The 13953-nt window shown below is 36.1% G+C and overlaps 1 protein-coding gene across 3 annotated transcripts; it reads left to right on the forward strand.

Moving 5' to 3' along the window:
- The first annotated feature begins 4122 nt into the window (after positions 1-4122).
- Positions 4123-11950, forward strand: kdm8 (lysine (K)-specific demethylase 8). 3 transcript variants are annotated; one of them, XM_037793607.1, is made up of 8 exons: positions 4123-4262; positions 7067-7545; positions 8469-8641; positions 9554-9686; positions 9781-9831; positions 11305-11454; positions 11566-11658; positions 11743-11950. In XM_037793607.1, the coding sequence occupies exons 2-8, from the start codon at positions 7090-7092 to the stop codon at positions 11905-11907; spliced, it is 1221 nt and encodes a 406-aa protein (XP_037649535.1). In that variant the 5' UTR covers positions 4123-4262; positions 7067-7089; the 3' UTR covers positions 11908-11950. The 3 variants fall into 3 exon arrangements, with proteins under 3 accessions (XP_037649535.1, XP_037649537.1, XP_037649536.1); XM_037793609.1 differs by having other exon boundaries at positions 11305-11404; XM_037793608.1 differs by having other exon boundaries at positions 7067-7539.
- Positions 11951-13953: the final 2003 nt, after the last annotated feature.

The following is a 13953-nucleotide window of genomic DNA, read 5'->3' on the forward strand; positions in this document are numbered from 1 at the left end:
TGGTCTCTAGTTTCAACTGAATGTCTTTCGAAAACATGTTTTTGATTTCCCATTGGCTCACAAAAATAATTTGATTTGCAAAATAGTGTCGTTGAAGACGACGTAATCATCAGAGTATTAAATTGTTGAGAATTGATTCTCATGTAAAAAAAAAAAAATGATTAAATTAAAGTACTAACTTGATATTTTGGGAAATACCCCTATTTGCTGATACCACTCTTTATATGAGAATGGAATCAATCTCCTCATCTAACTCTCAGCAAGAAAGCAAATAAGGATATTTCCGAAAAATGTTAAAGTATTTCTTTAAAATATAAAACCTCTCATTTAAGGAGATGTAAAAACTCTGAAAGGAAATCCACCATCTTGAAGTTAACAAAAAAAGAAAAATTCTCCGTTGGTCAGAGTGGGTTGAAGGAGTTTAGAAAACCTTTTCTTAATTTGTCAGCTCACCAAAATCCTTTAATTTCATTGGCAAAGATCCAATCATCAGGGTTTAAAATAGTTGACAATTGATTCTCATGTAAAAGACACAAATTTAAGATAAATAAAAACAACATCTTCAGAGCGACACCAGCTAACGAGGCCCTGGGAGGATCAGATAGAGCGATCTCCATCCCCTTCCATGTAAACCTGTGAAAGGTCACTGACCCCTGCCGATTGAGATTTGGGAGAACGGCGTGCGCATGAAGTCAGCTCTGACAGCACTGGGAGGAATAACATCGCTGGGCCTCTGACCTTCAGTGTTGCCCCACACCGTCTTACAACCACAGTCAGACACATCTGAATAATACATCAGTCTCTCCTGCTGGGACCACCCCCACCGCTCACGCAAGCACAGGTACACAAAACAGCATTCACACAGCATCCCATACAATAATGAACACTGTGTTTGACCAGCTGGGGTGCCTCATACAGTGTGTTTAGAAAGGGACTTATGTTATCCAAGGGCTTTTTTTTCACCGTAATGGGTTGGCACAGTTGTTGTTTTGCCTCAAACTGTGTTGTAATTGATTGTTATTAGTATTTCTTGTTATGTAACACACAATTATTTATTCTTAATTCAGTTTCCTATGCAAGTAAAACCTTCATCTAATCAAACACTCTGGAAGTTTCATCTGCTCTCCATCCTGTCCTTTATTATTTTTATTTTATTTTAGTCCCCTTTTATTCCAGAAGCAATAGCAAAGGCTTAAAAGAGAGGAAAAAAGCAACACACTGCAGTTTTGGCCTCAGTAGTAATTTCTCACCTCCATGCGAGTAAGTGAACAATAGCTCGAGCCACGAGAATTCTGCTGTTTACACAGTGAGAATGAACAGAAATGCATGAAACATTTTAAAATCCCCTGTGATTCCTGGAAGAGCGGGCTGTCTCTTCTCTTGTCTCCATCTGCTTTACATACAGGAACAGCACCGCGGTTTGCGCTGAGATTATTTGAATTTCATAGAGTGTTTGACATTTGATAATAGTGCCGTGTGTTTATAGATTCTAGACTTTCCCTGCCGAAGGTTTCCTATCATGTTTGTTCAGGCTCCCCCCACCCCTCAAAAAAAGCAATTGAATATACGGAAAACTCAAATATCTCTGTGTGACATCAAAAAGGCAAACCCAATTATTGTTTTAGCTTCGCGTGAGGAGATACATATCAATCAGCCTTCTAGGAATATCTGTATTTACATAAAACATTCTGAGTAGCAGGAGCAATGAGAAGAGGGGGGGATACAAATGTTTGTGTAACAATTGTACCATCATTTATTATTATGATGGGAGAATTGTTGTCTCAATGCCACATAATGACTGGACTCTGTTGTTCACCTGATTTATTTAACATGTCTCTATAAATGTCTATGTAAATCAGGCTGTGCTGTCACAGGAGCACTGTCTTATTTTAATTGACTGAGCTTTACTGCAGCTGGTTGATGATCTAAAACAGAAAGACAGATGTTTGTGCCGCTACAAGGCTGAGAGGTTGTGTGGACAGATGTGACCGTGTAGGAGCAGAGTGTAGGAGGATGCATGCACAGTATGGTAATGGCAACATATGACAAACAGGTGTGTGTGAACAGTGTATAGGGTCTCCTACATAATGTATTCTCTTCAACACCTCACCTCTCAGTTTTATAGTTTCTGTCTCAACCAGATGCCATTTTTTTCTGTTTTAGTCTGTAATAATCTTGCACATGTTGAATTTTGCACATATATTTGCACATTTACTACCTCAATTATTTTTTATTAAAGAAAAAACATTGTAACTTGCACACTTGATTTTTTTTTTTTGCTAGTTGTAATAGTAACCGTATATTTTTATAGTGTATTTCAATATTCTGTTTTCCCAATTTGGGATCAATAAAGTACATAAAAGTACTACATTTTACAGATTAAGAGTACAATATGCAGAGGTTACTACCCTCTACTGGAGTACAGAGCGGATGCAGATTGTGCTATAAAAATAAATTAAACATAAAACGTTATTTCATCCTTGAAATTGCTTAAATTGTAATAACGCTGAGATCACGTATTTGTGCAAGTATATAGTGGGTTATTCAATGTTTATAATTTAGATTTTTTTTATGCTAGTTGAAATAGTAACCGTGTATTTATAGTGTATTTCAATATTCTTTATATTTTGTATTCTATGGATATATTGCTTTAGTGTTGACATGTACATTTTATGTACTGTTCCTGTGCTTTGCTTGGATAATCTGCTGCTGTAACACAATCATTTTCCCAATTTGGGATCAATAAAGTACATCAAAGTACCACATTTTACAGATTAAGAGTATGCAGAGGTTACTACCCTCTACTGGAGTACAGAGTGAATGCAGATCGTGCTATAAAAATTAATGAAAAACATAAAACCAGTGGCGGCTGGTGGAAATTTTTCTCGGTAGAGCTGTGCCACATCCATTCAATTTCAGCAAACATCCCGGTATGATTTAATGCAAAAAAGTGAAAGTATCAAAAACACATTACTACTTTTCAGTTAAATAATCAACAATTATTTTATTCCAACAGGAGCAGTAAAGAATGCTTAGAGAAACACAACAGTAATGCATGTACTCAGTGGTGGAAAGTAACTAAGTACGTTTACTCAAGTATTTTTTTTAATTTTGAGGTACTTGTACTTTACTTGAGTATTTCCATGTTCTGATACTTTCTACTTCTACTCCACTACATCTCAGAGGGAAATATTGTACTTTTTCCTCCACAACATTGATTTAATAACTTTAGTTACCTTACAAATTCAGATTATTAATACAAAATGTAATCAACGAATATAAATGATGTATTATTATTATATATTAAACTACCCAGCAGTATATAAAGTTGTAAAATGAGCTTCACCTTAACCGGCTGCAACATTAAAGTGATGAACACATTAATGCATCAAAATCCAATAATATACATTATTCTGCACAATGTGTACTTTTATGTTTGGTACTTTGGTACGTTTTATGATAAAACGTCATTTCATCCTTGAAATTGCTTAAAGATCCCATATCATGCTCATTTTCAGGTTCGTACTTGTATTTTGTGTTTCTACTAGAACATGTTTACATACTTTAAAGGTAAAAAAAAAACTGTATTTACCTCATACTGTCGACCTGAATATACCTGTATTTACTCTCTGTCTGAAACGCTCCGTTTTAGCGCATTTTGACGGAATTGCAACAGAATTGCATTAACATTGCGTTGCAACAGTTTGGGTCCATGTGTACTTCCTGTCAGCTGATGACATTCACATACACTGCAACCAGGAAATAAACTGGGACACATTTAGAATGTTTTGCATTTAAAATTGTGTCAAGGATCTAAATATTGTATATTCATGACATCACGAATGGGCAGAAATCCAAACGGCTTGTTTCAATTCAGAGTTTCTGAATACGGGCTGTGTGAATTTCCCTGTGGATTGAGTGTTTTGATACTTCCACAGTATTTATATATAGGACTTAAGCCTGCTTTATAAAACAAAAAAACATGAAAATCTCACTTTTTTATAATATGGGACCTTTAAGTTGCAATAACGCTGTGAGCTCACATATTTGTGCAGCATTTTAAGAAGCTTTTTTTTTTTTCCTTCTTTTTTTTGGACACCATGAACGTCTCGCGGAACCAATGTTCTCCGCAGCCAGAGTTCCCTGCCGGTATGTTTTTGTCGTCTCACAGGCAGTAAAGTAGTAGCATGGTTTCTGTCCTCGTGACAGTCTCCTGTTTTAAAGATGTTATTGGATTAAAGGTGTAAATGTCGTGATTACAGGTAAATATAACATGTAACGGATTGAATGTCGCTTTAACTAGTAAGTTAGTGTCAATAGTTCTTTACAAAAAGTGAATATAAATGTGTACGTTTTGTGTTAAATATTGTTTATTGTGCACAATTTAAGACTATACAACATAACAAAAGAAATAAATGAATAATATTAAGTGCAGGAAGAGGCAAAAAAAAAACACCAGGCTTATCTGAAGCCTCCACCTAGAGATAAGATTAATATAAAGAAATAATATGACTACGTAATAGTGATAACAAAACAATTAGGACAAGATATATATAATAACAACAATAACAATACAGTAAATATATATTAAAAAAAATAAAAGTGTGTGTGTTAGATAAATCAACTCAAATGTTATTGTTAAGTTTCACATTAATGTAGCAAATCATTTATATGTTCTAGCTGTTTTCTCTGAATGTCATATTCACATCGTTCCTCGTGTTGTCTAATATATTACAGCTGTTTGTTTACTTTACATGGTGAAGACTTTGGGGATGTTTTACCAGCAATCTGACAATAGTTTGTTACAAAAAGTGAATATAAATTTGTACGTTTTGCATTAAATTTTGTTTATTTGTTTATTTATTTTGCACAATTTAAGACTATACAACATAACAAAAGAAATAAATGAGTAATATACAGTGCAGGAAGAGGCAAAAAACAACACTGGGCTTATCTGAAGCCTCCACCCAGAGACAAGATTAATATAAAGAAATAATATGACTACATCATAGTGATAACAAACAATTAGGACAATATATATATAAATATATATTGTCCTAATTGTTTTGTTTTCACTATATATATATATAAATAAATGTGTGTATATATATATATGTGTATATATATATATAAATATATATATATATACACACATATATATATACACACATATATATATATATATATATATATATATATATACACACACACATTTATATATATATATAAATGTATATATATATATATATTTATAGATATATATAATAACAACAATAACAAAACAGTAAATATATATAAAAAAGACAAGTGTGTGTGTTGCGTGGAAGTTTATGGTTAGTGTTTGTGAGGAGGATATTGATTTAAATATCTATAAAGACTTCTGGGTAATTGTAACCAAACAACATTGTGAGTGGGAAAAAATAAAAAAACATAAAAACAGATACATGGACAACATGGGGAAAAGCAATTACAAAACAGCAATTAAATGACCCTTTAAGCGACTTTTGAAACATTTGACAGATGAACAGTTTATCGATAGATGTGAAAAGCTAGTCCATAATTTTCTTCCTCTAAATCTTATTGAAAATTGACCTCTACTAGTGAGACGTTTAGGAGGATACTGACAGGTTGAGTAAGAATGCACCTGAGAATTTGTTTTAAAATAGGTCTTGAACTGCTAGGGATTATTTGAACTGCTCAGGAATATTATAATAAATATAGTCTACATAATTAAATGGTGTCCATTATTAAATGTTTTTGGTTTGCTTAAGGATTCAGAATCAAACACAATATATTTAGCAAATCTTCATGTGTTCATGTCTCATATTTAACTGGCATTTGGGTGTTCAAATATATCTTTTTTTAATTAAAGGCATTATGATCCAGCCTCACAGCTAAGCTGACATCAGGTCCTTCTTCAGTGCATCTCTTTATGTTTTATTTTATATATTTATTTTGTGAGATTGAGGAGTAAACATGAGAAAAAATCTTCATAATGTTCATTTATCATATTTAACTGGCATTTGTGTGTTTAAATATATCTTTTTAATTGAAGTTATTATGATCCAGCTTCACAGTAAAGCTGACATCAGGTCCTTCAGTGCATCTCTTTATGTTTTATTTTATATATTTATTATTTTGTGAGATTGAGGAGTAAACATGAGCAAAGAGTGGAAACACGGTCGTCTAAAAATGATCCCAATTTCTGAGATTTTTTAGAAAAATATCATTATCTTCCTCCCATTATGCGAGGTGCACTTTTAGTGAAGGTTCACTCTTCCCATCCTCCTTAATGACTTCCATAATAATATTTGACAGTAGGGCTAACATCCTAAATAATTGGAGTCTCAGCTTGTTTTGTTTTTGCAAAATGTGTGGAAATCAAAGGTTGCACACATGTTTCAGCTGGTGTGACTGTGCAGAATACCAGACTCATATGAGTCCTTTCGGAGGGCACTGCACGGTCACAACTGTCCTGACGCTGGAGATTACTTCAGGTTATGTGACATATTAAATGCAACCGTTCAGTTTAGTTCTGTTCAGTCACAGTCCGACTCAAAGTTCACAAGGCCGTGTTTCTGTACTTAATGAATCAGGTGCACAAAGTTGGCTGCCTCGTACTTTTGGCATCATCTCCAGCTTCACAGAGCAATCCAAACACGGATGGAGTCACATGGAGGCAGAGTTGGCGGTTACAGATACCATGTGACAGAGTGTGTCATCACTGTGCGTGTGTCACACTCGCAGTTCTGGCTCATGATGCCCTCACCTGCGTTTTGTCGTTGCCAATTTTTGAAATTAGGTGTGTATACATCTGTTTCACTGCAGCAAAGAGGCTGACGAATAGAAAAAGCAAGTGTCCCGTGTATGTGTGTAATGATGGTGGGCAGTTTTAGCTAATTGTGGACCCATGACCTGCTGAAATTAAATGACAACCTTTGCCTCCGATAATTACAGTGAATTTTTGAAGTAGTCTCTGAACAGTACACATGTAAATTTAAATGTGCATCATCATTAGGGATTCAGTCTAAACTGTCCTAACTCACCTCCACTGTCTGTCCCACAGCATAAATACAGACCTTCTCATCAATGGCCACGCTGTGGTCAAAGATCTCCGCTGTCCTGCCTCATAATGAGGAACAGTTTCCACTGCAGTTCAGCGACAAAGTGGAGTCAAGTGTGGTGGAAATGCTGCAACGGTCCAGGCGGCAGCTGTACAGCGACACCACGAGCGCCAGCCGGATGATCCATGCTCAGATCATTTTGGATTTTTCATGGGAGAAACTCAACACGGGAACATGGCGCCATGTGGACAAAGAATGGAGACGCGTTTATTCGTACGGCTGCCTGTTCAAAGTGGCCGCTCTGTGTCGCGAAGATCCGTCAGCAGATGAGCTCCTGCAGGCTGTGAGGACTTGTGACATGGGTTTACTCATGGGTGCAGCCATCATGGATAATATACTTCAGGTTGTTGTTCGGATTCTGCAAGGTGAAGTCAGGAAATCCACTAAAGAAGAAGAAGAAAGTGAACCCACTGAGGTCAAGGTCAGTCCCAGGTCATTTTAGCTAAAACACACATTATTCTATGTGAGTTCGTCACTTTAGTTTATCATAAGTTATTTGACTTAATGCAACTTCTTAGTATTGTTTTCCTGGAATTCTTTGAGGCTTACAACGAATTGCTGAAGCACATTTATTATCAAATTTACAAAAATAAAAGGAAGGAAATCAGTCATTATCATAAATAAGATGTGTACTGCTGGTTTAATTTAGGTGATCACCAAGCACACCTTTGTCATCAAAACTATGCATGCAAAACTACATAGAAAGGTCGTTTTATGCGGTGCAGCCACAACTTAAATTCTTCATTCAAAGTTTGCAACAAACAATAAACTGGAATAACTAGAATAAGCTTCTCTGAAGTTTTAGACAAGTACCTCCATCAGACGTCGCTGAAGATAAAGGGCAACAAACACTCAAATGTCAGATCACTTTGTTTTGATGCCATCGAAGTGGATAGTTTAGTCTAAGATTAGCTGGGTTTTTCTGAACTACATCTTTGTTTCTCTTTGCCTTTTTACAAAACCTCAATATTTAAAAAAGCATTTATTCAAACACCTTAACTATCCATGTCTATTTACAGTTATGGTTAGTGACTTCTCTCCACCTACCTACATTTTAAGTGTAGTTAATTTGCCAAAAAAAAAAGAGACAAAATGCATATTAAACAAAGATAAGATGAATTCGATTGATGGCTTTATTATTTTTTTTATTTTCAAAATTACTTTAGATATCACGATGATATCGTTATTGTGAATTCTTTTGTCCACGATAATCATGTAATGATAAGTGATAAGGTGACAGCCTTATCACAGACACACTGTTTTTCTTATTATTTTCCCTTAAACTTAAATTTCCCTTAATTTTAGAATTGAATTAAAGACTGTTTGTTTTGGTTTCATTAACAGAGAATAAAGATCGAGTGCCCAAATGTTCCTGTGATCAACGAAGAGTTGGCCATTCCCAGAGTAAAGTGCCCTTCGCTGGAAAGCTTCAACACAAACTACCTGCTCCCCCTCAAACCAGTGATTTTAGAGGGGATCATTGAGCACTGGCCCGCCCTCAACCAACACCCCTGGAGGTTTGTTTTTATTTTGTGTATGTTCTTATTCAATCAAAGGTTCTCCAGACGATATTCATCACGTAAACATAGCGCCCACCCTCCGGTTCCCCCTCAGGTAAACACTGTTAGCTCTGTCAGTACAGTTGTTGTTGTTAGCACTATTAGTTGCGAGCCGCTGTTTGTTTTGTCCAGATGACATGTCAGTTGTTTTCTATTATGAACCCATTTATCATTAGTAATATGTTAAACTCATTTAGTCAAACTCTCTGCAAAACGTCTGCCAGAAAATTATAGATTCGTTTTATAATCATAGTCACAAGGTTCATTTGGAAAACAACTCTCTGTGTTAGTACAAGCATGTAGACCTCCATCATGGTTAAACGCTATAACCAATCATGTGTTCAGTCTAGCCATGTACTCAGACTGATTTACACTTGTGACTCCAGTTGAGGTCATTTATCTATAGCTGTCAGGACAGAAAACCTGCAGGACTCTGGGACTGAAGCACCACCGAGCATGTGACATCATCAGTTCATCACCAGGCACCGTGAAGCATAGTGTAAATTTCAGTCTTAATTGCCTTTAAAATGTGGGAACAATATAAACTGAATTTAAGGTTGGTTTATTTGTCAAAACATCCCCGAGTACTGACTCTGTCTGCCACCAGAGTCTGATAGAACTGCCTCTCCGTTTAAGATTATCCTTCACTGTCCTCCCTCTCACTGCTGACTCCTGACAGCTGACTATTCACTCTGACATCTGACATACGGCTCCTGGCATCTGACTCTCAGCTGATGGTGGAGGGAGGACATCGAGAACGTGCACTCATGACATGATTTTTGAGCTTTGCTAGAATCCTGTATAAACCAGATTTTGTAAAATGATGCTGTTGTATTTACAGATGCATTTCATTTTCTCCCTCCTGCAAAGCATAGAATACTTGAGGTGCGTCGCTGGCTGTCGGACCGTTCCCGTGGAGGTGGGGTCCAGGTACACGGACGAGGAGTGGTCACAGACGCTGCTTACGGTCAATGAATTCATCGATAGATACATTTTGAATAAAGTAAGTGCGTCCTCATCAGGTCTTGCTGCAGAATTGTTAACATAGATCTCTGTGATTTCTAACACGGTGTTTTGATTCTCATTTGCTCACCCAGGATGAAGTAAAAGGTTTGGGTTATCTCGCTCAGCACCAGCTTTTTGATCAGGTATGATATTGTCTTTTCTGACTACATGATTATGGAAATAATAATCTATGAAGACCATGAAGAATTGAATTCTCCTTATTCCCAGCTGTCATCCTCCCACCACATCGCTTTGAACAGTATTGATTTTTTAGTCCTAATTTCAGCATACAAGTCAATAAAATGTCTGGATTGAACTTTACAAAAAGGGCACCTTGTCAAGCTAAAAGTTATGTATTTTGCGCCGTTTGATGGATCAGAATGAGGCCAAACGCCGATTTTACACATTATTTCCTCATCCTTCAGGAATCACCTATAATCAGCAAATCATTGTGTTAATTATATGTATCTAGAAAATGACTACAATGTCATATTATAAGTGAAAGAGACAAATTTTAGGTTTTCCTTTAGATAACGAAAACATCTTAATTACAATCTGGGATCTTTTCTTATGAATGATTATTTAGAATAAAGAAGAATAAGAATAATGACCAAACATAATATAATGTGCAGCGAATTCCGAAGTACATGATGTCACTGTACCATGAACTGAATCAGCTGAGGCTGATGGGAATGTTATTAGTTTTGCAGGCATTAGGGAATAAATAAAAACATATCTCTAGGTTTATCTGTATGTCAGGATTTTAAAAAGTTACTGTATATATTGTTTTATTTTATTTTTCATTTAATTCTACTCTAATTTAAATGTTGTAAAGATGTTCTATGTGTGTGTAACGTGAAGGGCAGCGCCAGTACTCCCTTTATTCACATGTTGGTGTGTTTATCGGCCGGTATCAGCAATCACTATTACACTCTGAATATTTACAGTGAATTAAAGATATTAGAAGATATTGGGTTTTGGGGTCCTCCCCCAAAAAAATATCGAAGTTTTTTTACTTTAAACTACTCAATTTCATTTTGGATTATTATTACTAAATAATCATTTTATTATTTACACATATCACAGCCTTCGTCAGAACATTTAATTCCTCTTGATATGTTTGCCCTGAAAAATCATATTCTGTGAATCAAAGAGAGTCTGAAAACTTGTTAAATAAATTTTCATTAACTATATTTATTCACAAATTTAAAAAAAAAAAGTTATGAAAAACAGTTCACTAATTATTAAATTGCGGAGACCATGGAAGTTAGTTTTTCGCTGCATAATAAGTTAATATATTGTAATTTTAGTCGCATATTGTTTTTTTTTCATAATTTTATAATAGGTCTGAGGAAAATGTTGATATTTCAGTCTGGACAGTGGTGGACAGACTAACAGACCAATATTGTCGTCCCTAGAGCCATGCTTGGCTTCAGAGTGTCTAAAAACACTGAAAATACCATGAGCAAATGCAAAGTAAAAACAAAAAAATAATTTGTATTTTATGTTACTTGCTGGGAAACGTTGGCAAATGTTCTGGTTAGAAACAACATAATTTAATCAGTAAGTCTTAAATGTCCTCCTGATGTGATTTTGCTTGTTTGATGTTGCCGTAGATACCAGAATTGAAGGAAGACATCCGCCCTCCTGATTATTGCTGCCTCGGTGAAGGAGACGAAGAGGACATTACTGTGAACGCATGGTTCGGGCCCGGAGGTACAGTATCTCCTCTTCACCAAGACCCTCAGCAGAACTTCCTGGCTCAGGTGACGACATCAAGGCTGTTTTATGCATCCAGTTAGTGTCAAAGATCTGTCACATGATCGCAGTTTGTTAACCTCTTGGGATTTCCCCCCTCCCCCGTATTTATACATCAGGTGGTGGGAAGCAAATACATTCGCCTATATTCCCCAGAGGACACAGACAAGCTGTACCCTCATCAATCACAGCTCCTTCACAATACCAGTCAGGTGGGATTGACAGTCCATAGAGACAGTACACGTTGAGCCTGCAAATGCATGCAGCATTTCCAATTTCTGACTGTTTCCATGCAGGTGGAGGTGGAGAATCCAGACACGGAGCGCTTCCCGGAGTTTGCAGACGCTCCGTATCTGGAATGCGTTTTACATCCTGGAGACGTGCTGTTCATCCCAGTCCAACACTGGCATTATGTCCGATCCTTGGAGCTCAGCTTCTCTGTCAGCTTCTGGTGGTCATGACTGCAGATCCATAATAAAAAGTTATTTTTTTTTTACAGTACAATTTGAGTTAAGCTTGTTTTCTGCTTGGAAATCAATTTGGAGTTTTTAAACTAATTTAGGGCTAATTGTCATAAATCTTAGGACAACCACTGCTCACACAAACCTTTGATCCGTGAGCAATGAACACACACTGCTGAGTGATTAGTTTAATTGTGCTGATGATGATTGCAACAGCATCTATTGTGTGGAAAGCGAACAGCAGGGAAAGAAAAAAAACAAATGAGCAGTTAAAAATGTTTGTGCTCATTTCCTCCTGCATATAATTACAGAGAGTTGTTAGTCATCTCATTTGATAGGATATGTTCGTCTTTTCAAATTGGCATATTTAATTGTGTTCTCAACCTTATTCCTACAACTATCCTCAGATGTATGATTTCCATAATTCATGGAAATGAGGCAAGTCTTCAAATTTAATAACCCAGTGAGCTACAGGTATAAAGATGTGGTAATAAACACGGCTCTCTGGTTAAACTGACAGTCGGAGGCAATCAGGCAGGTCACAGATGAAAATTAATAAATTAAATGAATTAATCCCCTGGGCACAGACAGACTTTGAAATTAAAACTGTCTCTTTGGTTAAGTACCCTGACAGTCGAGCACCAAAAACACAACACCTGACTACAAAGACAGCATTTCACATCTCAGACCTCTTAACAAGCCCCCAGTCGTGTTTCCCGTAGGTCCATTTCAATAAAAACCCTCTCATTAGAAGCATGAAGTATGTGAGGATGTGACAAAATGAAGTAGATCAACACTGATGTACACATTTGATCTGCTTTTCAACCAAAGTCACAGTCAGCTGAAGTAGTGTTCTGGGAAATCAAGGCTGTAAAAAGCAGAATACTGCTGAGGAGGTGAAGGCTTGTGTGGGATTTTGTTTTAGTAAACACAAGAAAATGATTTTTTGAGAATTTTGAGTATAAACAAAGAAAGTACAGTCTAAAACATGAGAAAACAAATGTGCAATTTGCAGCAAACGTAAAACAAATAGTCTATGAGGAGTCATTTTGTGACTGAAATTGGAATCGCTGTTTCTCTAAGTGCCTTTAAATACGTGCTCATGTACATGTACGTATTTTAATTATGAATAGTTAATAGGTTTACTCATCTTGACAGCTTCCATGCTGCAGATTTGGGCTGCTTAGCCGACTAATCGGTCGTTTTTGGTCTTTAGTCAATTAGCCGTTTTTTATGCTTTTTTCATGCTGAATGACTTATTTCCAAGAAACTTATGAGCACATCTCTGGTAAACAAAAGATTTAAAGAGGTGCTTTCTGTGATTCTTTGTGGAGAAACTCAGTTTTAGAGATCTGTCGATTAAATCAACTAACTCGATAAGTCGAGTGTTATTCGACTAAAAGATGATTTGGTCGAGGACAGCCCTGCAGCAGATCAAATGTGTTTTTATTTATTTTAGGGCTGTCACACGATTAAAATATTTAATCGTGATTAATCGCATGATTGTCCATAGTTAATTGCGATTAATCACATTTTAGAAGTATAAAGTAGCAGGAAATTGTAATAATTATGTTAAGTACATGTACCTCAGAATAGTACTGAAGTGTTCTTGAGTAAATGTTTAGTTACTTTTAACCTTGTCTACTCCATGCAGCGTAGTTTTATACTAAGGCTGTCAATTGATTAAAATATTAAATCGCGATTAATCGCATGATCGTCCATAGTTAATCGTGATTAATCACATTTTTCCATCTGTTCAAAATGTACCTTAAAGGGAGATTTGTCAAGTATTTAATACTTTTATCAACATGGGAGTGAACAAATATGCTTAATTTCTGCAAATGTATCTATATATTACTGGTAATTAATTAAAAACACAAAACAATGACAAATATTGTCCAGAAACCCTCACAGGTACTGCATTTAGCATAAAAAATATGCTCAAATCATAACATGGCAAACTGCAGCCCAACAGGCAACAACAGCTGTCAGTGTGTCAGTGTGCTGACTTGACTATGACTTGCCCCAAACTGCATGTGATTATCA

This window comes from Sebastes umbrosus, chromosome 14 (genome assembly GCF_015220745.1).
Source record: "Sebastes umbrosus isolate fSebUmb1 chromosome 14, fSebUmb1.pri, whole genome shotgun sequence".
In the NCBI taxonomy this organism is placed as follows: Eukaryota; Metazoa; Chordata; class Actinopteri; order Perciformes; family Sebastidae; genus Sebastes; species Sebastes umbrosus.

Coding starts and splice junctions, on each gene's coding strand:
- kdm8 (XM_037793607.1), top strand. CDS start 7,090: ATGGCCACGCTGTGGTCAAAGATCTCCGCTGTCCTGCCTCATAATGAG. Junction 7,546..8,468: donor GTGAACCCACTGAGGTCAAG/GTCAGTCCCAGG, acceptor TTTCATTAACAG/AGAATAAAGATCGAGTGCCC. Junction 9,687..9,780: donor ATAGATACATTTTGAATAAA/GTAAGTGCGTCC, acceptor TTGCTCACCCAG/GATGAAGTAAAAGGTTTGGG.